This window comes from Microtus pennsylvanicus, chromosome 7 (genome assembly GCF_037038515.1).
Source record: "Microtus pennsylvanicus isolate mMicPen1 chromosome 7, mMicPen1.hap1, whole genome shotgun sequence".
Lineage (NCBI taxonomy): Eukaryota > Metazoa > Chordata > Mammalia > Rodentia > Cricetidae > Microtus > Microtus pennsylvanicus.
Window position 1 is genome coordinate 124,576,186 of NC_134585.1, and position 27,307 is coordinate 124,603,492.

The 27,307-nt window shown below is 41.8% G+C and overlaps 1 protein-coding gene across 8 annotated transcripts in view; it reads right to left on the reverse strand.

The window, feature by feature from the left end:
• Window positions 1-27,307, reverse strand: part of Arhgef11 (Rho guanine nucleotide exchange factor 11) — a 135,715-nt gene that overhangs the window by 52,564 nt on the left and 55,844 nt on the right. For 6 of the 8 annotated variants that reach the window (XM_075978667.1, XM_075978666.1, XM_075978664.1 and 3 more), the window contains 8 exons: window positions 9,016-9,048; window positions 7,461-7,475; window positions 6,861-6,952; window positions 5,850-5,948; window positions 4,228-4,277; window positions 3,547-3,604; window positions 2,318-2,496; window positions 1,457-1,528 (listed from right to left, as the gene is read on the reverse strand). In XM_075978667.1, coding sequence (XP_075834782.1) covers window positions 1,457-1,528; window positions 2,318-2,496; window positions 3,547-3,604; window positions 4,228-4,277; window positions 5,850-5,948; window positions 6,861-6,952; window positions 7,461-7,475; window positions 9,016-9,048 — 598 coding nt within the window. The remainder of the gene's footprint in view (window positions 1-1,456; window positions 1,529-2,317; window positions 2,497-3,546; window positions 3,605-4,227; window positions 4,278-5,849; window positions 5,949-6,860; window positions 6,953-7,460; window positions 7,476-9,015; window positions 9,049-27,307) is intronic. The other 2 variants (XM_075978661.1, XM_075978665.1) reach the window with 2 other exon arrangements.

The window sequence follows — 27,307 nt, forward strand, 5'->3', positions numbered from 1 at the left end:
CAGAGATCCATTTACTTCTCCCTCTCAAGTGTTGAAATTAAAGGTATGTGCCTGGCTATCCTCTACCTCTTTTTGTCTGCTTAAGTTCCACTCTTCCAAACTCAACACAAACACCATTTCTACTGTGAAGCTTTTACACGGCATTGTAATTGTTTTTCCTTTATTTCTATATAAACTCTTTGTTCTTATGACTTCCCTCTTACTAGAATTTGAAATTTCCATTAGATTTTAAGCACACTAAAGGTAGGAACCAACTCATCTCCATTTTATATACCACAGAAACTAAAACAATGTTTTATATGTAGTAAATACTTACAGACTGGCCTATTCCAGCCAAATTAATCTTCTTGGTCTCTGTGCCTATCATTTCCTAGTCTGGTATCTTTTTTCATCTTCTTCTTCATCAGTCAAACCCAGTATTCATCTGCCCACCCCTACCTCCCATGCTTACTTTTCTCTTCTTTGGAATCCTCTTAAGAATAATTCCACCTGGGAGGTGGTAGTGTACACCTTTAATCCCAGCACTCAGGAGGCAGAGGCAGGAGGATCTCTCTGAGTTTGAGGCTAGCCTGGTCTACAAGAGCTAATTCCAGCACAAGCTCCAAAGCTACAGAGAAACCTTGCCTCAAAAATTAAAAAAAAAAAAAAAGGAATTCCAATGAACTTCAATTTTCCTCAGTTCTACTAGTTCCTCATTTTAGCTGTTTTCTTATTTATTTATATTTAGTTTACATATTCAACATCCTAATGTATTAGCCATAGGATTCTGCTCTCCTACTCATTCACTGGTCTGCTTTAACTAATTCTATTGGCCAAAGGCAATCCTGGTGTGGGATAATCATCTATATTCTGTCAATTATATTTTAAATAAACGCTGAGTGGCCAGTAGCAGGCAGGAAGCATAGGCGGGACAACCAGACAGGAAAGTAGAGGCGGGTCAATGAGAACAGGAGAATTCTGGGAAGAGGGAAGCTCCCTCTTCAGTCCTGTCCAGACAAGGAAGAAGCAAGATGTGACTGCACCGCTGAAAAAGGTACTGACCCATGTGGCTAACACAGATAAGAACAATGAGCTAATGTAAGTTATAAGAGTTAATAAGAAGCCTGAGCTAATGGGCCAATCAGTTTATGATTAATGTAGACCTCTGTGTGATTTCTTTGGGACTTAATAACTGCAGGAACCAGGCAGGACAGAAAACTCAGTCAACACAATCCTTTAATGGTCTCAAGACAGTACTTTTCTATTTGCTGGGGATTGAACCTAGGGCCTCAAGTATGTGCTCTACCACTGGGCTATATTATATACCCACAGGCCCTGATGTTTTTATTATAATTAGTCTACAAAATTAAGCCGCAAAAAATAAAAAATTAAAGCTGCACACACTGGCAGATTGCTGTCATAGGGATTAATTACTGCATGAAAGTAAAGACCCGTCTATCTTTAACAGTGATCTCACCTGTAACTCTTTCTCCTCCTGTCTCAGCATATTCCTGAGGATTTGAGTGGCATGCTTTTGAACTTCAGGATCCTAGGAATGGAAATATAATAGTAGTGAGACCTGGGGACTAGCTCAATAGCTTAACTCTCTTATATTTGCTCATTCCTGAGTGAGGAAAGATGTTGAGAGTAAAGCCTGATTTCATGAGTACATTCTGGATAATTCAACACCTTGCGGGAATGCAATAAACATAAAATCTTTTGTTGTTTTACATTATTACTGAACTAAAATACCTAGCTGTAATTAGCCTTCATACTGAATTGTTTTCTAACTTCTCCAAAGAACTAGTTCGACTTCTCTTCAACCTAGAATCCTGTTCTTTACACATATCTGCATCTTGTCCTTCTTCAAGTCTTCACACAGGCTCTTCTACTCTTGAAGGCTCTTTTTCTACCTTTTTTGGGTTCTTTCTAAATCTTTCTTCTATTTCACTCTTCCAGGAGCCCCTTTGCTCTGAAGCCAATCTCTTCCTCTTTGACTTTCAAGCACACCCTCCCAACACCAACTGGCAACAATCTCCGTGGGATACTTCTGTCCATACCTGGGGCCCAGGTGGGTCCCCTGTGAGATCCTTCACACAGTGAGGACGCCATCTATAAAGCCTCATCTTCATTCACAGAGGAGTAGGACACTAAAGCATGAACATCCTTTTATGCAGACTTCATTTTTATTTAACTTTTTGGTGGTATTTACATGTCTCTTTGGCCTATTTCTGCTTACCACAAACCCATTCAATTTAAGTTCCAATGAGGGAGATCTTCAAAGAGTCCCTAGACTCTAGGACTTAGAGTGATCGGTAGGTGCCAGTAAAACTAATACCTGCAGAGGCTTGGGTCCTGTAATGTGTTGTGGGGGTGGCAAGGGTGGAGGAGGAGGTGGCGGAGGAATCACGGGGTTAACTCTGGGTATTCCTGCCAGAGGTGGGTTCTGCTGAAGCCCAGAGACACCAATGGAGGAAGGCGAAGAGCCCAAGAGGGTAAGTGCAACATAAGCGCCAGCTGGAAGGAGAGAAAAAGAGGCTTGTTTCAGTACCACCGTTCTCAAGCAGCCTCACAATACTACAGATTAAAATCTTCTTTTTAAAAAAAGGTTCTAGCCATTTTCTAATTTCTGTCCTCCTGCCCTGCACCAACCAAGTTCTCAATCCCTCACACAGAAACCCCAACCAAAATTCCACCCATAAATAATCTCAGGGAACACTTCCTAAGGCTACCTCACCCCCCCTGCCCTTTTGCTTTTTCAAAGTAGTGTTTCTCCCCTCTCCTTGCTTTTTTCCTCCCAAGACAGGATTTCTTTATATAGCTCTGGTTGTCCTGGAACTAACTTTGTAGGTCAGGCTGACCTTGAACTCACAGAGATCCACCTTGCCTCTGCTTCCCAAGTGCTGGGACTAAAGATGTGTGCCATCACCACCTGGTTCAAGTTAGTCTTTCACTGCAGCCAAGAATGGCCTTAAATCCTCCTGCCTCAGTTTAGATGCTGGGATTGTGTGGGTACACTAACATGCCAAGTTTACTTCTTAATCTCACCAAATTTTGAAGCAATGTAAAGTCTAGCACACTCCTGCCTGGTACACAACAGGCACTCAAACTCTAGCCTTCTATTCTCCTAACATTTCCCACATTCTTATTTACTTCCTCAGTACTGTTGCTTCTATTTGATTATATGTATAGACTCACTTGTTATGTATTCCTGGCTAAAGTATTTTTGCCCTTTTTCTGCCTCCACAGGAAGCTAATAAGGAAGAAGGTGAATGGAACAGATGACATGTAAATGAAATGTGGTCTCAGGATACGGTCAGGAGAGGTGGCAATGACGGTGCACTAAACATGAAGCTCTCTATTGGAAAGCTAATAGTGCCGCTATTTGACATCATACTAGGGTTTTGCATCAGTTTAAGTTGATTGCTTATGTTAAGACTAAAGATGTGCTTTCAGCTGCCTCAATATCTACCTATAAATGAAGCCTCTCAGGTCAGTAGACGTGTCAAACTGTCCCAGAGGCCACCAAGTCTATTTTCTTTAGTTGTTATGCCCTAACCAACTCACATTTGATAAGTTTCACCACCTCCAGGTGCGAGCTATTGGTCACCATGGTGCCGTTCACCTGTTGGAGGGACAAATAACATTGAGTAACAGTGGTGAAAACCTTTTTCCAAGTCTAAAATGCTATTTCTTTAGGAAGCCATTTCCCAGTGCTTTCTAGTTACCTCTGGTTACTTGTTTACTCAAGTTTACATTGTCAGTTCCAAACTGGCTTCTAAGTTTTCAGGGATAAGACCCATGTCTCCAGCCATAGGTTTTTTTCAGTTATACCTGTGTTTATCTATTGGCCCTATGGGCTTCTTCCTTACTGGAGGAGAAGTCTCTGTAGTTAGGATTTCTTTAATGTAGTCAGGACTCCTACATCCAGAAGGTCCTCTCATGTCAGCACTGTGTGGAGGTCAGACTGAAGTAAGAACCCGAGGGCCACAGCTGTTTCTTCTTAACCTTATTTTCTGTATATTATGAAATAAGGATGAATAAAACCTATTCCAGAATGCTTCAAGGTCAATGAACTTGAAGAGCCTAAAACACAGAAGCCCTTTGTCCCTCTCCCTGCTATGGCAGTACCCTGGTTTAGTGGCTGCCAGAGCTAGTACTGAAATGAAGAACAACACAGGCCACCGCATTAGGCAGCTCCTGACCCTGCCACCACCGTAAGATGGAGGAGAGAGAAAGCTTACTCACTTTAATGATCCGGTCACCCTCTTTCACACCAGCTTTCATGGCTGCACCTCCTGAAGGGAGAAGAGCCAGTCAGCAGAGTCCTGTAACCGCCACAAAAGCCACCAGATCCACACCAAAGTCTGTCCTAGATTATCTGTTCTGAGATTTTGTATCAGAATTCAAATCCTGGGTGGACATCCAACTTTGCTCCAGCAACATGATGACTTTTAATCTAGAGTGTGCTTCATAAAGAAAGCCACAGCTGCTGCTCTGCTCGTCACCCAGTGAACACAGCGGGCGAGGATCTGAGAAGAGCATTTTTGCTTTATTTGGATGTGTTAAGGTCAGACAGAGCCATTTGATATCATGGGAAAGGTAAGTTGACCGTAGTAAATATAGGTAGGAAAGTAATATTAAGAACTGGAGAAATAAATTAAAACAATAGGTTTCAAACTGGTGACATTTAAGTCTTGAGAAGTTCATAAAGATATTCTCTAGTGTCTTATTATTAGAGATAATAATATGCCATTCTACTAAAAAACTTTTTTAACTCATTGATAGTTTCTTCAATTGAGATAGACCATCTCGAAACAGACCATATTAAGGCCTTCTGATGCTGGCTGATCAAGAAAGGTGCTCAGAAGAACATGCTCTTGACCTTTTCAACTGGAGGACGCACAGGTTTTGCTCACTATATAGTTGTGAAGAGCTTCTATTCTTAGTCTTAATTTATACCCAAGAAGCACAAGAACACACAAATCAAGTTAATGAGAAGTATAAATATTATATTTTGTAAATTTTCCCCAAGATGGTCATTATATCTTCTAAGTTGTATATATCTGTTAAACTCCTCACCTAGTATATCTAGAAGCTTCTGGTATATATAGTCTACTCTCCATTATAACTTTTCAGTTCAGTAATTAAGACTCCCCTCATCTAAAGTGAACTATTTAGGGCTGGAGAGACCTGGACTGGTGTCCAGAACCACGTACAACCACCTGTAACTCCAGTTTCAGGGAATCCCATATTCTCTTCTGGCCTCTGTGGGCAGGTTTTCATATTATTATTTATTATTATTTTGACTTTTTAAAACAGGGTTTCTCTGTGTAGACCTGGGTGTCCTGGAGCTCACTTTGTAAACCAGGCTGCCCTCAAACTCGAGATTGGCCTGCTCCTACCTCCCAAGTGCTGGGATTAAAGGTGTGTGCCAAAATGCCTGGCAGTTTCTCTCTTTTGTTTTCTTTCTTAAAACAGGGTCTCACTAGCTAGCTGGAACTTGGTTAGCTGGAACTCAGTATGTACATCAGGTTGACCTTAAACACATAAGAAGATCCACTTCCCAAGTTCTGAAATTAAAAGTGTGTGCCGCCATGCCACTTGGTCTCTGGGATGGCTGATCTTGACTACACCTGGAATCAATTAAAAACCAAGCTGCTGGGCACAACTGAGGGAAACTCTGCCTACTGGCTCAGTGTGGCAGAGACCTTCCCATGTGTCTATAGGGAGCTAGTTCTAGAATAATTTATTCACCATTCGCTTAGGGATCCCCCATTCAAGCAATCTCCAAGTCACACAGCACTACTGCATAAACCACCCCCCCCCACCTTTGAGAACTGTCCATTGCCAACAGTCACAGCACTCACCAGGGCGCACAGACTGCACCAACACGATTCGATCCCCACTAACTGTGAAGCCAAAGCCATGCTGGTCCTTTTGGATAATGACGCAGCGTTGAACAAGACCTGTTGGGGCAGAGAAGAGGAGTCTGGGCAGGCAGTCACACTGAAAGTCAGTGTATCCAAGTCACTTTAAAAAATTTCTTTTTTAAGTAGCTTTCCCAACTAATCCGGTTCCCCAGATTCACCCTGTCCACATATGCTGCTGTAATATATTCCATCCTCAGTGACTGGTAAAAACCTGTAAGCGACTTTGTATTCCATATGAGAAGTGACCCTTTCCTAAGGTGCTGAAATGGCTGTCCCTTTAGGCCTGCATGAATGACACTGATTGAAGAAAGGGTAGGTCTAAGTCCAGTAGTGTTCCTCTAATCTAGTATTAAAGATAAACAGCCCTGTGGGTTAACTGGAAATTTTACATTGTTATACCCAGTGAACAGAGCAAATGGAACCCCAAAGCTGACTGATGTTGGAGCTGGAAAACTCATGAAGATAACTCAGGCTTGTTTCCTTGCCAAATCCAAGGAATGATAAATGCCAGGAGAAATCCTCTTATTCATATCAATATTCATGCATAGAATAAAAAGGGAGGGAGAGAAACTGAGTAAAGGAGGAAGGACAAAGGGGTGTGGCTACCAACTGTCTTTGCTGGGGTCTCTACTCGATACTGTGCATATACGATAGCACTCTGTGATGGCAGGGGCATGGGCTCTAGATTACAGCAGAACTGTCTCCAGTAAGTGTGAGGATGGGAAAGTTCCCTAACTTTTCCACGCTTCAGTTTCCTTATCTGCAAAATAAGAATATAAAACACACTTCCTAGGTTGGTATAAAGTGACAACTGACACAAAACTCCTAACATAAACCCCAACACACATATTATGTGCTCAACATAAGGTTCAGGTGTACAGGTGTACAGGATTTCTCTATAGGGGCATATACCTGTGTCTATGTGCTGATATGCAACAAAGCAGTTACCTGTTGTTTCAGAGGTGTCAGAGGGCTGGTGGTGGTGGGAAGGGGACATGTGTTCAGGTGTAGAGTCTCCCAGAGAAGACAGGCTACTTAACCTGGAGAAGGAATAAAGAAAACACACTAAGCCGGGTGGTGGTGGTGCATGCCTTTAATCCCAGCACTCGCGAGGCAGAGGCAGGTGGATCTGTGAGTTTGAGACCAGCCTGGTCTACAAGAGCTAGTTCCAGGACAGGCTCCAAAACCACAGAGAAACCCTGTCTTGAAAAACCAAAAAAAAAAAAAAAACCAAAAAAAAAACCACACTAATAAGCTGGGAAGGGAGGGACCAGAGGAACAGGCTCTGTTATTAGAGGGGGCCCAGAGTTTTGAACAATGAAAGCTAACCCACCCCACCTTGTAACTTGGTCATCCCAATGAGAGATTAATCATGTGTATACTGCTGGCAACACCACCTATCTGGAATCCTGGCTGGGCAGGCAAGTACGGTCTCTTTAATACTCAGCAGGGTATGTAGAGAAATACTCTTTGTATTTGTAGAGTCAGACAATAAAGAGACAACAGCAGGAAGGTTGTACAAACATACATGTGCTTGCTGGGTCTTACCAGGCTGCAATGGGGCTGATGGAACAGAACGGAGCAGCAGAGAAAATGAACGCAAGAAAAACAAACAGCTAGTTAGTGTTAGGTGATGATTTGCAAAAGAGGAGACCAGAAGGACATGGTGGGCCAGACACATACAGAGGCCTCTGTGAGCACAGCAGAGCATGGAATGGCTTTATGTCTTTGTCCCTCAAAGTCTCACCTTTCTAAGACGGCAACTGGACATTTAGTGCTAACCTTCTAGGGAAATGGCAACCCGAACAGGAGCATACCAATTGCCTGAGCCTCTGAAAAGTCCATTTATCTTCCAGATACCATGGAATAGGAATCTGGTCTATTGATAACCTTATACTTCAACTCCATGATCAGACCATCCCTACAGCTAGTCTGTAGCATCCTGCTTAGAAATTAAGACCTCAAACCTTCTAAGTACCACATACACCAACCAATAGATTTATTTCTTGATCTCTTCTTCAATTAAAACTGAAAACAAACTTAGAACATCTTGGCTTTTTAGAAAAAAGTTCACAGTTGGAGAATCAGATGCTACTGCTCTCAGGAAGGGGCGGTTCCCGTCCTAGCTATAGTTACTGACGAAGTGGAAGCTTATGTACGGAATCACTGTGCACAATGAGAACACCAGAAATAACCTCATATCTATAGAACAATACAGAACTTGTCCTTACAAAACGTGTGTAAGGAATGACCTCATATCTATAGAACAATACAGAACTTTCCTTACAAAACGTGTGTAAGGAATGACCTCATATCTATAGAACAATACAGAACTTGTCCTTACAAAACTGTGTGTAAGGAATGACCTCATATCTATAGAACAATACAGAACTTGTCCTTACAAAACTGTGTGTAAGGAATGACCTCATATCTATAGAACAATACAGAACTTGTCCTTACAAAACTTTGTGTAAGGAATGACCTCATATCTATAGAACAATACAGAACTTGTCCTTACAAAACGTGTGTAAGGAATGACCTCATATCTATAGAACAATACAGAACTTGTCCTTACAAAACGTGTGTAAGGAATGACCTCTATAATACTGTCAGGGAAGAGAAGAGAATTATGTGGGCATTTAAAGCAGTAGATAAAAGGGAAAAGATGCTGTGTTTGCATATCTGTTACATATGCAAATATCTAGCATATCTTTGCAGAGTACAAAAGAAACAACATTGGTTGTCTCTGAGGTGGGAAAGTGGTTGCCCGGGGAATAGGCACAAGACCAAAGACTTCTCATTATATCCTTTTGTGCTTAATTCTGAGCTTTGTGAACTATTCACAAGAGCCAGATGAGGTGGCAGACAACTGCTATCCTGGCTCTTGGGAGGCTGAGGCAGGAAGACTTGAGTTCAAGGCAGTCTGGGCTATATACAACATTTTTAGACTGGCCTGGGTTATACTAGGAGACTGTAGTCTCAAAAACAAAAGAAAAACATTCCTTACTCCCCAACCAACCAACCAACCAACCGACCATCACCCTACACAAACTTAAAAAATACCAAGAAGGGGATCTTTTTCCCCCAGAGGCATCCCTCTTACCTGGACAGGTGAGACTGCTTTTTACTGGCTGATCTTTGGTTCAGAGAGAGGAAGACATCAAAGAAGAAGAGAACGTGGGACCCAGGAGAAGTGATGCAGGATAGGAGGAAGAAAGAGAAAGAAAAAACAACATAAACCAAACAAGACACTGGAGATGGTTGGTTCAAAAGAGAAATCCCAATAGAACTGAGAAAGGGACCAACAGGGTTGATACAGTGATGAGCTTATTATAATACAAATGCACCAATCTGTCTATTTAAAATTCTCCAGAGTCTCCTCCTGTACACAGGAGTAAATACTAACCAGGTCTCAAAAGGACAAAGCACACAGTCTGCATTGAACTGCATCTGGGTCACAGTGTTCCTTTGCTCTGTCCTGTCCTTCTCTTCCCCTGCCCTTTCCATTACCCCTTTCCTCTTTCCCTTCCATCTGAGGTGTGGTGTGGTGTGTAGGTCAGAGAGCAGTATCAGATGTCTTCCTAAGGAAGGTTGAGAATCACTGATTTAGAGCAGTATCAGATGTCTTCCTAAGGAAGGTTGAGAATCACTGATTTAGATCCACCTACTGTGACATTTGTGTTTTGCCTGTCTTCCTTCCTTTCCACCTCTGATCCCCCTATTTTTATTTAGTAAGCTTTATATGCATTTATTTTGGGGGGAGTGCATATGGATGCTAAAGGACGACATGGTATATATGTACGGTATACATGGCAGGCGGGGTGGGGTGGGGTGGTGCAGACATCTGCTGCTCTCCACCTTGTTTTGGACACAGGAACTCTCATGGAATCTGGAGCTTACCAATTTGGCAGGGTTGGTCAGCCAGCAAGTCTTCTGCACACCAGAAGTAGAATTAAAATTGCACTGTCCTATCTGGGCAGTGGTGGCGCACACCTTTAATCCCAGCACTCAGGAGGCAGAAGCAGGCAGATCTGTGAGTTTGAGGCCAGCCTGGTCTACAGAGCGAGTTCTAGGGCAGCCAGGGCTTCACAGAGAAACCTTGTCTGGAAAAACCAACCAAAAACATAAAATAAAACAACAAAAAACCCAAATGTGCACTGGCTTTTCCACGGCTCTGGTGACCCTAACACAGGTCCTTGTCCTTGCACAGGCAACTCTACTACTGAGTCACCTCCCAACCCATTTTTTCTACATTATACATTTTTTTTTCTCATTTAAAAATTGTAGCAATATCGTGACATTTTGCCTTTAATTACTTTAGTGTATACATACTAAGTACCTTGAGAGAGTCTTTATATGAACTGCCATAAGCATGCCCGATAAGCTAGCTTTGACAGAATATTACCTAACACAGAGTACTATTCAAACCTCTCCAACTGCTTATCAATGTTCTTTACATTTGTCCCTTAACTGCCTCAATCCAGGATTTAACCAAAGCTCTTAAATATGTGTGTGTATGTATACACACACACAAATATATATATGTATACACATATTCATAAAATACAAATGTAAAAATATACTCCTTCCGTTCTCTCTATCTACTGAGTCCTATACCCATTTTATCTCTTATAACAATGACATTTTCATGTTTGTGTAGTATATGTATCCATGAGTATGCTTGCATATGACTGTGTATGTCAGAGGTCAACACTGAGTGTCTTTCTGAGTTGTTCTCACCTTATTTTTGAGATAGTGTTTCTTATTGAACCTGGAGTCCAACAATTCAGTTAGGCTGTTTGGCTAGTGAACTCCAGGGATTCAGATGTCTCTGCTTTCCCAGAGCTGGGATTACAGATACTACCAGTTCCAGCTTTTCACATAGGTGTTGTGGATCTGAATTTAGGTCTGCACATTTGTATAGCAAGCACTTTTACTGACTGAGGCATCTCCCCACCCCCACACAAGTCCAAGCCAGCTATCTTGTTGAATAAATGGCATACATTTGGGAAATGCCTGATGTCTCCTCATGATTAAAATCAGGTTAAATATTTTTGTTTGCTTGGGGCAGAATCTCACTCTGTATCCCAGGCTAGAATCAAATTAGTTACTCTCTTGCTTTAGCCTGCCAAGCACTGTTATTGTAGGGATGTGCTAAATATTTTTGAAACATTGTAAGTGATGTTGTATAGCTAGCTCACTCTGTGTTGGTGATGTGAGAGTTGATTACCTGAGATTTCTCAATGGTAAAAATCTATTCTTCCATTTTAAATATGCTGCGCTTGGAGAATTCTGTTCTCTAACAACCACTTATCCAAGAGTTTATATGTTACTATTATTTGTACTTTTAGAAAGGTTTCTTTTATTAATGTGCCTGTGTTGTGTGTGCTTCTGCCGTGTGTATGAAGGTGATTTGTGGAAGCCAGAAGAGGGAGCTTGAGTTACTGCTCCTTGTCTGGGACACTTCTATCACTCTCTTTTAAGCTGCTAAAAGTAATCACATCCTTTGTTTCTTCCCCTAAAGTTATACATTACAGTTCATTATCCTTTGCCCCATGGCTCTACCACAGAGCTGCACCTGAAATCTCCCGCCATTTAAAAAAAATGTTTAAATATTGTAAGCAGTCTAGGGCGACCTATGAAAATGGTTCACTTGACCTAGAAAGATCACAGTTATTTTAGGAGCACCCGTGATGCTGTTGTCCAGGACGCCAAAGGTATGAGTGACGAAAACTCACCAAGTATGCTCCTTTAAAGAATCATTTGGCTGATATAATGGTACAGGTGGTGGGTGTCCCAGGCCAAACACTGGGGCTTGATACAGGGTTGGTGGCCCAAAAAGAGTACTGAATTTTTGTTGTTGTTTTGAGACAGGGTCTCACTGTGTAGCTCTAGCTGGCCTGAAACTCCCTATGTAGACCAGGTAGGTCTTGAACCCAGCGAGAGCTGCCTGCCTCTGCCTCCAGGATGCTGGGATTGATTATAATGCTTCTTCGTTGTTTGTTCCCTGACTCAGTGCTTGCCAAACAAGCCTGCTGAGCTATGTTTAATTCTGGAACCCACATGAAAATCCAGATTGTAGTAGTACGTCACAGCATTCCTACAAGAAGGAGGTGATCGACAGGAGAGTCAGCTAGCCTAGAGTGTGACATTCATGACAGACCCAACAAGGTGAGGAAGACAGACAATTCCTGAATGTTGGATATTCCCTAGGAAAGTAGGACTGAAGAAGTGACTTGATTAAGAGTGTGTACTGCTCACCAGACGACTCGAGTCTAGTTCCCAGCATGTAAGCTAGGTGTCTCACAACTGCGTGTAATTCCACTTCCAGGAGATCCAATGCCTTCTCCTGGTCTCTGCAAGCACCTCAGGCATAAACCCATGGACACACACATACATACATAATTAAAGATAGTATCTTTAAAAAAATATATGGACTGTAATGCTGAACTTTAAATTCAGCATAAAATAAATGCAAATAAAAGGAAAACCCAATTTTTTGGGAAATGGGAATGTCTACAAACTAAACCCTGTGTCCTTTCAACAAGTCCACATCTGCCTTTGAGAATGTCTTTGCTCTCTGGCACAAAGAGAAACTCTAGTTCACCTTGTTCTGTATGTCGACTTGCACTAAAACACTTTTCTGATGGCCCCTTTAAGTAGGACAGAAAACTGAATCTGGCACAAGCAGCCAGAATCTGCTGGATACTGCTACTGAGTGTCCTTCTGTCTAGGTCCTTTCAACACACTTCCCACATTTTATGTTCACACTGACAACTTCCAAACTGAAATGAGTATGACAGGATACTTCCTCATTTCCTCCATTCCAAAAGTTTTCCTTTCTTCAGTGGCAGGAACTGAATTTGGGACTCTCACCTGCTAAGCAAGCAATCTACTGTACTGCTGAGTTACATCCCCAGCCCTCCATTCCAAGCTTCACCTTCTTCTTCAGACAGTGAAAATCCCCGTCCTGAACATGCCAGTATACTTGTTTTCTCTCTTCCAGAATACAAATAAGATGCTCACTTATCAGTATCACTAACAATAACCCTGTTAATCCCGTTGAATCAAAGTTTCCTCACTTTTTTGGCCTCAAACTAATCTTACCAGCAGTTGGTATTGTACATGCAATACTCCTGATTATTATTAACAAATAAAAATTTTTAATGCTTGATAATCATAAGATTCATTAGAAACATTACATTTTATATATTATACAATTTTATACAAAGATTTTGAATAGATGTAAAGTAAAAGGTTTTGACCAATGTTCTTTCTTACTAGTTAACTATTTTTAAGTCAGTGTCTCACCATACAGCCCAAACTAATTTCAAACTCTGGATCCTCTTGCCTCATCCTCTAGAGTCCTGGGATTATAAGAGTGCTCCATCATGCCAGGTTCTAGGATAACTTTAGTGTGGTGATATCTTTTTTGTACAAACAAAGCTTGCCGGAAGATCAAGAGGGTGGAGAGGGTGGAGCTAGCCACTAGCTAACCATAGAGATCTGGAGGTCTGTAAAGACAGACCAGAAGTGATATGGTTGGGCAGAGAGAGTAAGTGATAAGGCAGGAGGAGGCAGGAGCATAGTATCTTTTCGGTTGGGAAGTGAGTAGGTAAGGTAGCTGTGGTTTTGCTCCTTTGTCTCTCTGATCTCAGCATTTTCCCCAACGTCTGATTCCAGGCTTTTATTAACACCTATTAGAACTCGTGATACACCTTAGCTTTTTTTTCTTTCTTTTTATTTATTCTAGTGTCTTTTACATCACGTATTTTGATTCCATTATTTCCCTGTCCCTTTGCATCTGCCTTCTGCCCTGTAACCACCCACCAAACAAAACAAAATTTAAGAGAAAAAAATAAAAAAAAGGAAAAATTAAAAAATCTCATCATAGAAGCTGCAGTGACACAGTGAGTCACACAGTAAATGTCTTTGTCCATATATCTTCACTTGCAAGTGTTCATTGCAAAGAGTCATTGGTCTGGTTTGAGACCCCTGGTTTCTGCTACATTATTGATGCTGGACCCTCAACAGGACTCTTCCTGGATATCCTGTTGTTGCCTTGTACTAGGGAGATCCTGCAGCTTTGGGTCTATGGATCAGCTCCCTTCACATGCTCCAACACATCCCAGATGGGGTGGATGTTGGGGTGGGCCAAGCTATAAGCCTGGTTCTGGGCCTAGGCAGCTGTAGGGTTGGTCAGCCTGCAGGTCTCCCCTGTTCTCATCACCAGGGTGAGCTCTCCAGCATCACCCTGGCTAGTTCAGCTCTTGCAGCAATGAGCAAGGGATGGGGCCATTCTGCTTTCATGCCCTCAGGATTAGCTCTCCCACACCTACATGCTTAGGGGCAGCTCTATTATGCTGCCCAAGTGAGGTACAGGGGATCACTCTCCCCAGTGCTGCAGCTAGTTGGGGGCAGGGCCAGCTCCTCCACCTGTCTCAGGCGTTGATGGGTGAGAGATGGTGGGGAGGCCATCTGTCCTCTGCCCAAACTATCACATGTCACATGAGTAATGGGGACAGCTCTCCTTTGCTCATAGTATGGGGGCTGGGTCACCCTCACCTCCGACCACAGGGCAGCTCTGCTATGCTGCCTAAGTGAGAAAAGAAAGTCAGCTCTCTTTTCTGTTGCAGGCGGTAAGAGGAAGGGGTAACGGGGGCATCTCTCATCCTCCCGCACCACCACAGGACAGACAAGTAGTGAGGACAGCTCTCCCATGCTTACAACTTCTAGGCTGGCTCACCACACTTCTTCCAACAAGGTTGGCTTTATTGTGGATAGCTTTAGTTTTAATGTAAGACACACAAAAGGAACTCTCGCTATTTTATACTGAAAAAGTATTCTAGAAGATGATTATGCTAGTGTATGCCTACATAATGAGACTGTTTCTTTAAAAAAAAGTGGGGGTGATTCTAGGTGTTCATATAGTCACCATATACAGTTTATCATTCTACTCACTATCATATATGTGTGTATACATATATGTGTGTGTATTTATTGCATTTTCACATAATATATTCTGATCAGAGTTTTCCTCCCCCAACTCTTCCCAGATCCGCCCTTCCACACCCACCCAATTCCATACCTTTCTCTCTCACAAAAACAGGAAAACCAAACAAACAAACCAGGATTTAAAAATTTTGAAAAAACACAAAGAAAAAGCACAAGAAATACACACAAAGAGAGACAAAATCCATTAAAAATACAAAACTGAAAACCATAATCTATAAGCAAAGAACCAGGAAGACCAAAATAAAGGGGGGGGGCAAACAAAGCAGTATATGAGACTCAAAATTTATAAAAATATTGTTAAGTTCATTTTGTGTTTTCCTCTACTGCTCTGCATGGGGCCTATTCTTAGATGTGGTTAAGTGAGACTCAAAAACGTGAAATGCTTCATGAATTTGCGGGTTTTTTTTATTTTTTTTTTATGAATTTGCGTTTTATTATTATTTTAGGGACAAGTGTACAACTTCTCTTCTTGCACTATGCGAGTTTCAGGAACAGAATCTATTTTTACTCAACAAGCTGACCAAATGAATTTTTAAAAAGATTTGTTTGTTATGCATGCAGTGTTCTGCCAGCATGTACAGAAGAGGGCACCAGATCTCAGTACAGATGGTTGTGAGTCACCATGTGGGTGCTGGGACTTGACTTCAGGACCTCTGGAAGAGCAGCCAGTGCTCTTAACCTCTGAGCCACCTCTCCAGCCCCTGACCAAAAGTAAAAGTCTAAAACTTTTGGTGTTTTGTTAAGACAGTCTTGCTATGTAGTCCAAGCCTCCTGCCTCCACCTTCCAAGTGTTGACTAGTCCCCCTGACCCAGGCCCTGTACAGACTCTGCTTGCAGGCCCAGACCCTGGAGACCTCCTGCGGCCAGGCTCTACCATTAGGCTACTCAGGCATTTAAGTGTAACTCCAAAGGTTAGGCCATGCCCCTGAGGAGCCCCAAAGGCCAGGCCCCACCCCCAGACTTCTCTAACTTTCCCCAACAGCTATAATGTTCCCAGCCCCTTGAGGAGAGTAACCAGCCCCCACCTTACAGAAAAAAAAAAACCCAATACCCGAGGTTGTCTCAAGATCAGACCATATAATCCCTTCAATCCTAGGCCACCCTGGAAAGCCCTCCAAGAAACCCTATAAAAACCCTATCGTCTTCTGCCCAGTTTTCTACTGCTTCGGCCATCCTCCTGGGGTCTTCCTTCCCAACAAATATCTTGGTGTGAGGTTTGTTGTACACGTGAACGTGGTATTCCTTGGCTCCCAACTGCCATCTGAGCTGCAACATGCACACCAAGTGGTAGGATTATAGTTCTGTGCCCTCACACTGGACTTACAAGTGGTAGGATCATAGTTCTGTGCCCTCACACTGGACTTACAGCATTCAATCTTTGACCCCTGCCCCTCAGATCCCTTAACTTTTGAATTTATTGGGGCTTGGAGAGAGAACTCATCAGTTAAGAGCACTTGCTGTTCTTGCACAGGACTTGGGTTCAATACCCAGCACCAATATGGCTGCTTACAACTCTCTGCAGCTCCAGAGGATTCAGTGCCCTCTTCTGGGTTCTGTGGGCACTGCATGCATTTTTGTACATACATACAAACAGACAGAAATTCACAGACACAAAATAAAAATTAAAAAAAAAAACACAAACCCATCAGTTTTCTCAAGTGTGAAATGAACACATACTGATAACACCTGTTTGTCTTTACTCTGAGGCCTTAACTCTTAAAGAGTTAAACAGAGTATTTCTGGACTACTGGGCAAGTTCCAGCACAGTGCCAGGCGCAGAGTGGGCACCCATTCCAAGTACACTAAATGAAGCAAGATACACCTTCTTTCTCCCAGAAGTGATGCGAGGACTCTGAAAGAAGTAATATTGGTTAAGTGCTTTGAAAATCCTTATACAAATGCTTTCTGGGTTTTTTTTTTCTTCCTCCAGGATCACACTGGGTGATCTAACAGGACTGGAGTGAACAAGTATACTGTAAGTGGAAAGATGAACAAGATGCACAGGCCTCCAGCCCCAGGCAGGGCATGGCCAGGAAAGCTCACCTTTCTAATTTCCTGAGTGTATTAGAGGATGTGTGTGTGGAGGAGTTAGCTTGTCAACACCAGAGCACAGAAGCATATGATGTAAAGGCTGCGGGGTGGGGGTGGGTATGGCTCAAAGCACTCAGGGTCTTACTGGTCAGCCAGTCTAGCCAGGCAGTGAGCCTGTCTCAAAAACTAAGGCAGACAACAGATGATGACACCAGTAGTTTATGTCTGGCCTTCATATATGCATGTATGGGCACATACACCCCTCCACACACATACAGTACAAACCACAACAGAACAAACCAACAACATTCCTTTCACCCCTTAGCTTTAATAGTTAAAACGCAATCCCAAGTCCAGGTTCAGTCCTTTCCTGGTTGTGTCTCAGGCAAGTCACCTGGTTCTCCCAAACCTGATTCCTAACAACAAAATGTGGAACCACTAGCTTTCTCAAAGGTAATGAAAAAAAAAAAAGACCAAATAACCTTCAGCAACTCCCTACAGCTAGGATGTTAAAACTGAAGCCAGTGTCCTTGCTCCAGCCCAGCCTTGCTTCTGGTCACATGCCCTTTCCCTATGTAGGCCCATGCCAGAAATTCAAGTTTCTTGATTTTTAATTGAATCAATTGAGCCCTTCTGACAAGACTGCCTGGCATCCCAAGAATCCACTCCATAGCATAAGTACCTTTGATTTCACCTTAGAAGACCTCCTCCATCCACTTTCAGTTTCAACTCTTAGAGGAGCTACTGCTTGTTCCTCAGTTATCCTTTAAAGAAATTAGTCAGAATGTTTAACATCCTTCAGGGGTTCCCTGTTTATGTTTTCTTGAGACAGGGTTTCATTGTGTAGCTCTGGCTATCCTGGAAATCATCATGTAGACTAGGCTGGCCTCAAACTCAGAGATCTGCCTCCTGAGTGCTGGGATTAAAGGTGTGCACCACCACGAACAGCCTGGGGACTTTTTAAAATTGAGGTTCTAAGTTTTAAACGTGGCTTGCAGGTCCTTTACAAGTCCCTACCTCTCGTCTTGCTCCCTTTGACCAGTTTTCAACTCTCTGAGACTCACTCTTTCTTTAGGGTTCAGCTTTAGGTCTATTTCAGGGAAGCTACAATGGATTTCCCCGAACCCTCCCTCTATGGTGCCAACCTCAACAGTAACCAGATTGCTACAGATTGCTACACGATTTAGATTAGCATCGTTCTTCCAGTTCAGCATCGGTCATGTCTTGCTCTCTAGAGCACAGTGGCTCCAGGACAGACACATTTGTACTCAATAATAAATGCAAAAGAATTTTAGACATCAAAGTATCAAAAGCATGACTAGTTTTGGGTGACCTCTTCTATGCATATAAATTAGAGTTGAATTCACAACCTCATAGTTTTAATAAAGACTAAATGAAGTACAAAGGCTTTCCATGAACTTAACGAAGGGAAGTAATATTAGCCACTGTAAGGACCTCAGTCCTGTACACTAATCAGTGAGGCGTCTGCTAGGCAAGCAAACATATGCTAAAGTGTATTGCAACTCATATTAAAAGTTGAGGAATGACTGGCCAAAGAAGGAACTGGATTTTACCCAGAGTACTCAGGAAAGGCCAGGATTCTGGCAGTGGCTCTGTTGTGGAAGGGCATACAGGTGAGGAAATAACATGTATAGGCACAGAAAAATGTCACAGCAACCCTGGCGAGCTGTCAGCACCAATGCAATACAGAAAGAAAAGGAAACAAAACTAGCAAGAGGTAGAATTGCAAAGATTCTCCAAAGACATGAGTTTCCAGCCTGGTTCTGTTACTTATTAGGAGAATCTTAGGAAACCTCCTATTAAGTTCCTCAAGTCTGTTTCTCCACCTAAATCACGTGGATAAATAGTTCACTTACTCTGCCCTACCTATCTCATATGGCAGCTATGAAAATCAAGTGAGATTCAGTATATCAAAGGCTCTGCAGGTTGAAAAGCAACACAGCAATGTTAGGAAGCACAGTGACATTAGTACATGGACAGGTTAATACACATATAATCCTTACATGTAAGAGATGTGGATTTTACTTAAAGGCATAGCACATAACTAGTAAGATTACATACTTTTGAAAAAGGTGAGCCTGACAGTGACTAGAGTGTACTGATGGAAAAACACCAGGGGCCCAGAGCTCGAGGAGGGCAGAGAACATATGTCTGAAGGAGGGTACTATCAATCAGAATATGCCAGAAAGGTAAGTGAGAGAATCCCACAAGGAGGCTGCTTGGAGCTATGTTGGGTGCTCTTTCTGGCCTTGTCTTGCACTGAACAGCACATGTTAAGAGTGCCCACCAAACTGTACCTGGTTCACACAAAAATATGCTGCAAAAATAAAATGCATGCCAGATTTCAATGATTTAGTATGAAAAATAAATGGTCTCATTTATTTACAGATATTTTATATATATATATATATATATACATATACACACACACACCCAAAATCTTTTATATGGAAATAACAGCACTTTGAATGTCATCAATTAAATGAAATGCATACCATCAAAATTAATTTTACCTGTCTCTTACCACTTTTCATGTCACAGATGAACCATGCTTTACTGTTTTCTGCAATCAGAGCCCCTAGCCCTTCTGACTAAAGGACAGGAACGTCACTTTTCCAGTTAACTTGTCCACTACAGCACCTGGCAGGTATTTCTGTCATGCATCTTCCATGTAGCTGCCGACAACACTCCTGTGTTGGTTGGTCTGAGATGTCTTGAAGGTCAACTTCAACTTCTGGCAGTCAAAACCCGCATTGCCAGAAAACTGGATAGGCAGCTTGCAGATCTCTTCTCCCTCTGTTCTCCTAGAACCAATCCTCCAGTCTCAATCCCAGCTCTGCAGCAGAACAGCTTGGCAGCCTTTCCTGCCCCCCTGTTCCCATCTCCTGTGGATCCCACAGATTTTCACCTTCTAGTCTCCTTCCCCCCACTAGTTGTTTTGTCCCAGCCTTTAACCCTAGCAGGTACCCCTGCTAACCTAAGGGCTGCTCCTGTCAGGGTAACAAGTAGACCGCACATCTCTTGCTTCTCCAGATCCAATCCTCCCAGTCTCATCCCCAGCTCCGTAGCATAAAATTTGCTTCTGTCTCCCATTCCTCTCTGAACCCATCCCCAATAGATGGATCACAAAGATCTCCTCCTCCAATCTTCCTTCCCCCAACCCATCCTAGTATTCCAGCCTCCAACACTAGAGGCATTCTGGTGAACACTCCAGCTGACCGGACTAGGGAAACAAGTAAGTTAAATAAAGACCTTCACCAATCCTTCCTCTCCCCACCTATTGCTTTATACCAGCCCCCAACTCCAGCAGGTACTCTCTGCTAACCCAAACCCACTCCTGCCAAAAAAGCAGGTAGGATGTCTGTGGATCTTCCCATCTCCTTCAGTCCCTCTAGATCCAATGGAGCAGACTCTCTGGGGTGTCCTCTCCTCACCGTCTCCCTCCATTCAAAGAAGACAAAATAAGCAGACTCTGCTCTCCTCCCTCCTGTGGACTCCCTCAGACCCCTAGCTATCTCCATTCCTAAGTGTCAGCTCCCAATACACAGAAACACATTTTACCTGGAACCCTCAGTGGCCACACCTATTAGGTTCAAAGAAAATTTCCTACCAGGCAACAAACAACCATCAGACTCTCCGAAAATCCAGAGGAAACAGAAACCAAGGGAAAAAAACACCCACCCAACCAAGACAAACCTAGAAACCAGCATCTAGACCTATAATCATCCCAACCCCGGATGTCTAGAGGCCAGCGTCGTAGAAACACAGTAACAGCTAGGACATATGTGTCCACTAGAGCCCAACTATCCTACCACAGCAGGCCTTGAATATTCCAACATAGCTGAAGCACAATAAAAAGATCTTAAAACTGCCTCTATGAAGATGATAGAGGTCCTTAAAGAGGAAACTCATAAACCCCTTAAAGAAATCCAGAAAAAGACAAACAATGGAAGAAAATGAATAAAAATTTTCAAGACCTGAAAACTGAAATCGAATCAATAAAGAATACCCAAACTGAGAGAATTCTGGAAATGAAAAACTTAGGAATTTGAACAGGAACTACAGAGACAAGCTTCACCAAGAGAATATAAGAAATGGAAGAGAGACTCTCCAGACACTGAAGATATGATAGAAGAAATGGATCCATCGATCAAAGAAAATGTTAAATTTAAAAAATCTCGACACAAAACACCCGGGGAGTCTGGGACACTAAGAAAAGACCAAACCTAAGAATAACAGGAATAGAGGAAGGAAAAGAATCACAGCTCAAAGGCACAGGAATTTTTGTTTGCTTTGTTTTTTGAGAAAAGGTTTCACGTATAGTCCTGGCTGTCCTGGAACTCACTCTGTAGACCTGGTTGGCCCTCCAACTCACAAAGATCCACCTGCCTCTGACTCCCGAGTGCTGGGACTAAAGGCGTGCGTCTACTACTGCCCAGCAACCAGAAAATATTTTCAAAAAAAAATCACAGAAGAAAAATTTCCTAACCTAAAGAAGGAGATGCCTATAAAGGTTCAAGAAACATAAATTGGACCAGAAAAGAAAGTGCTAAACATAATAATCAAAACATTATAAAATAAAAAACACCAATGATAGCCTTTGTTGGAGAGGTTGTGGAGAAAGGGGTACACTCATCCATTGCTGGTGGGAATGCAAACTTGTGCAACCACTTTGGAAAGCAGTATGGCGGTTTCTCAGGAAATTCGGGATCAACTTACCCCTGGACCCAGCAATACCACTCTTGGGAATATACCCAAGAGAGGCCTTATTATACAACAAAAGTATATGCTCTATGATGTTCATAGCAGCATTGTTTGTGATAGCCAGAACCTGGAAACAACCTAGATGCCCTTCAATGGAAGAATGGATGAAGAAAGTATGGAATATATACATATTAGAGTACTACTCAGCAATAAAAAACAAGGACTTCTTGAATTTTGCATGCAAATGGATGGAAATAGAAAACACTATCCTGAGTGAGGTAAGCCAGACCCAAAAAGAGGAACATGGGATGTACTCACTCACATTTGGTTTCTAGCCATAAACCAAGGACATTGAGCCTATAATTAGTGATCCTAGAGAAGCTAAATAAGGAGAACCCAAAGACAAACATATAGGCATCCTCCTGAATATTAACCTTCAGCAAGCGATGAAAGGAGACAGAGACAGAGACCCATATTGGAGCACAGGACTGAAATCTCAAGGTCCAAATCAGGAGCAGAAGGAGAGAGCACGAGCAAGGAACTCAGGACCTCGAGGGGTGCACCCACACACTGAGACAATGGGGATGTTCTATCGGGAACTCACCAAGGCCAGCTGGCCTGGGTCTGGAAAAGCCTGGGATAAAACCGGACTCTCTGAACATAGCAGACAATGAGGACTACTGAGAACTCAAGAACAATGGCAATGGGTTTCTGATCCTACTGCACGCACTGGCTTTGTGGGAGCCTAGGCAGTTTGGATGCTCAACTTACTAGACCTGGATGGAGGTGGGGGTTCCTTGGACTTCCCACAGGACAGGGAACCCTGATTGCTTTTCGGGCTGGGGGGGTCTTAATTGGGGGAGGGGGAGGGAAATGGGAGGCGGTGGCAGGGAAGAGACAGAAATCTTTAATAAATAAATAAATTTAAAAAAAATCCAAAAAAACATAAAAAAATAAAAAGGGGTAAAGTCTTTAAGGAGACAGAGTACAGATAGTCATAGACTAAAAAAAATAAAAAAATAAGCCACATAAAGATGGAAATTTCACAGAGAAAAAAAAACATTAAACACACAGAAACAAAGAAAGAATATTAAAAGCTGCCAAGGAAAAAGACCAAGTACCAAATAAAGGCAGACTTAGTAGAATTACACTTGACTTCTCAGTGGAGACTCTAAAAGCCAGAAGGGCCTGGACAGATGTGTTGTAGATTCTAAAAGACCACAGATGCCAGTCCAGACTACTATACCCAACGAAAGTCAAATTTAAACAATATCTATAAACCCAGCCCTACAGATGGTGCTAAAAGGAAAACTTCAACCTAAGGAGGTTAACTACACCCAGGAAAACATGGAGAATAAATAATCTCACACCAGCAAATCCAAATGAAGGAAAGCACAAATACATACCCACTCCCACCGCCCACACTCACACACACCAGCCGCAGCAGCAGAGTAACAGAAATCAACAATCATTAGTCATTGTTGTCTCTCAATATCGATGGTTTCAATTCCCCAGTAAAAAAGACACAGACTAACAGAATGGATGGATCCATTCTGCACCCAAGAAACACACCTCAACATCAAGGACAGACATACACTCAGGATAAAGAATTGGGAAAAATATTCCAAGCAAACAGATCTAAGAACCAAGCAGGTCTACCTATTTTAGTAATATCTAACAAAGTAGATTTCAAAGAAAAAAACTAATCAAAAGACATGAGAAAAGATGCTTCATACTCTTCAAAGGAAAAATCCACCATTCAATTCTTAACATCTATGCCCCAAACACAACAGTACCCACTTTTGTAAAAGAAACACTACTACAGCTTAAATCCCACATTGGCCCCCACAAACTGGTAGTGGAAGACTTCAACACCCCACTCTCACCAACAGACAGGTCATCCAGCCAGAAACTAAACAGAGATATACTGGAGCTAACAGACAGTATCAACCAAATGGATCTAGCAGACATTTATAGAACATTTCACAAAAATACAAAAGAATATACCTTCTCAGAACCTCATGAAACTTTCTACAAAATTGACCACATACTAGGACACAAAGTAAGTCTCAACAGATAGAAGAAAAATAGAAATAACTCCCTGCATCCCATCAGACCATCATGGATTAAAGCTGGATTTCAACAATAACGAAGCAACAGAAAGCTTACCAACTCATGGAAACTGCACAACTCTCTACCAAATGAAAAATGGTGAAGACAAAAACAAGAAACACTTTCTAGAGTGCAATGAAAATGAATACACAGCAGTGCTAAATGGCAAGTTCATAGCACTAAGTACCTACATTAAAACAAACAAGAAAAACCTGAAGAGATGTCACACTAGCAACTTAACAGCACACCTGAAAACACTACTAGAACAAAAAGAAGCAATCACATCCAAGAGTAGATAGCAAGAAATAAACTGAAGGCTAAAATAGAAACAGAACAATACAAAGAATCAATGAAACAAAGAGTTGGTTCTTTTGAGAAAATCAGTAAGATAGACAAATCCAAACTAAGAAGCAGAGAAATTATCCAAATTAACAAAATCAGAAATGAAAGGGGAACATAACAACAGACACTGAGGAAATCTGGATTAATCAGAAAGATATACTTTTAAAAACTTGTACTCCATCAAATTGGAAAATCTAAAAGAAATGGATAATTTTCTCCATTGGTACCACATACCAAAGTTAAATTAAGATGAGATAAGCAATTTAAATAGACTTAGTATCTCCTAGTGAAATAGAAGCAGTCATTAAATTTCCCAATCTGCCGCCCACACCACACACACACACACACACACACACACACACACACACACACACACACACACACAGGTCCAGGGCCAGATGGTTTTAGCGAAGAATTCTACCAGAATTTCAAGGAAGAGTTAACACCTAAACTCTTCCAATTATTCCACAAAATTGAAACAGAAGGAACATTACCCAATTCATTCTATGAGGCCATAGTAACCCTGATACTCAAACCACATATACCCAACAAAGAAAGAGAATTTCAGACCAGTTTCTCTTATGAACATAGATGTAAAATTATTCAATAAAACACTTGCAAACCGAATCCAAGAACACATCAAAAAGATCATCCACCATGATCAAGTAGGATTCACCCTAGAGATTCAGGTATGGTTCAATATACGAAAGTCAATAAATGTAATTCATCAAATAAACCCACATGGTCATCTCATTATATGCAGAAAGGCCTTTGACAAAATCCAACACCTTATTTATTTATTTAATTTATTTATTATGTATAAAATATTCTGTCTATCTGTATGTCTGCAGGCCAGAAGAGGGCACCAGACCTCATTACAGATGGTTGTGGTTGCCAGAAATTGAACTCAGGACCTTTGGAAGAGCAGGCAATGCTCTTAACCACTGAGCCATCTCTCCAGCCCAATCCAACACCTCTTTGTAGTAAAGATGCTGGAGAGATTAAGAATATAAGGAATATACCTAAACATAATAAAGGCAGTTCACAGCAAGCCTATAGCTAACATAAAATTAAATGGAGAGAAACGCAAAGCAATTCCACTAACTCAGGAATGAGACAAGGTTGTACACTCTCTCCATACCTATTCAATGCACTACTTTAAGTCTTAGCAGTAAGACAACTGAAGGAGATCAAGGAGATAAAAATAGAAAAGTAAGAAGTCAAAGTATCATTATTTGCAGATGATATGATAGTATACATAAGCAACCCCAAAAATCCCATCAGGGAACTCCAACAGCTGATAAACACTTTCAGCCAGGTAGCTGGATACAAAATTAACTCACGAGAATCAACAGCCTTCCTATATACAAAGGACAAATGAACTAAGAAAGAAATCAGGGAAACAAAACCTTTCATAATAGCCTTAAATAATATAAAATATTTGGGTAATTCTAATCAAGCAAGGGAAAGACTTTTATGATAAAACCTTCAAGTCTTTGAAGAAAGATATCAGAAGATGGAAAGATCTCCCATACCCATGAATCAGTAGGGTTAACATAGTAAGAATGGCCATCCTACACAAAAGCAATCAACAGATTCAATGCAAGCTCCATCAAAATTCCAAAACAATTCCTGACAGACCTTAAAAGGGCAATTCTCAGCTTAATATGGAAGCATACCCAAAAGACGCTTTATCCTTTCATCTTACTATAAGGACACTTGCTCAACCATGCTCATTGAGACTTTATTCATAATAATATCCACAAACTGGAAACAACCCAGATATATCTCAACATAAGCATGGATAATGAAAGTGTGGATTAACACAATGGAGTATTACTTGACTATTAAAAAAATGGTATTATGAAATCTGGAGGCAAATGGTAACCCAGATCAAGAAAGAGAAATATGGTATACATTCACTCATATGCAGATACCAGCCATTAAATAAATAAACAAACAAACAAAAATAAATAAATAAATACCAACCTACAATCCATAGTCCCGGAGAGGTTATGTTTGGAGGAAGAAACTAAAAGGGGGGGGGGGAAGCATATGAATCTCCTTGGGAGGGGGAAATAGATTTTATAGGTGGACTGGGGGCAAGTGGGGAGGGAACAGGAGGATCAGGTGGGGAATGGGAAGGGGAGATAGGGTCAAAGGAGGGAATGCAGGAAGAGACAGTTGGAATTGAGGAGCATTTAGGGATGATATGGAAACCTAGTGCAGTAAATTTCCTAAAATATCTGAAGGTGATCCTATGAGGTTTCCTAATAATGGGGAATATGGAGTCCCAACTGGTTATTTCTTGTCACCAAATGAAGCTTCCAGTACTGGAATTATGCTACATCAATTGAACTGTTGGCCAAGGGCGGGGGGGGGGGTCCCATGGAAATCCCCAAATAACCAAGGCTGCTGCTAAGACAATAGGCTGTTCTCTGTAAATGGGCAGTGGGACCGCCATTGCAAAAAAACAAAACAAAACAAACTCATACAACTCATTAAACATAGAGATGTTAAGCTGGTGCCTACATGGAGCCTTCATCCCTATGTTCTAGTGCCTTCGGTAAGGGAAGGTACTCTGTAGGCTACCAAAAGAGAAACATAAACACCAATCCAACCATAAAACCTTTGACCTACAATCTGCCCTGCCTGCAAGATATAGCAATCAATGGTGCCATAGAACTTGTGGGAATAACAAACCAATGTCTGATTTGACTTGCGGGGTTTCTTTTGTGTGTGTATGTATATGTGCCATGGGTGCTTATGTATGAATGTTCATGTGTGTGGGCTCCAGAATGTGTGGATGTGTGAGGGGATGGGGGGTTGAGGCCAGAGGCTGACATCAAATTGTTTTCCTTAATTGTTCCCCACTTTATATTGAGACAGTACCTCTCACTAGAACCCAGGACTGGCTGATTTGGCAAGTCTAGTTAGCTATCTTGGTCCAAGGATTCGCTGTGGGATTTGAGGGCTCCTACACCTAGCTGACATTCATGTGGGGGCTGGGGATTTCTGAACTCATCTTCATCCTTGTGCGGTAAGTGCTTTGCTATTGAACCATCACCCTAGCTCCTCCAATGGGTTCTACTTCATTTGTTACATATTCTTCATATAAAGTTCACTGTCCAAGCTATGTCTGGGAATTCAAACTACTATCAAGGAGCAGT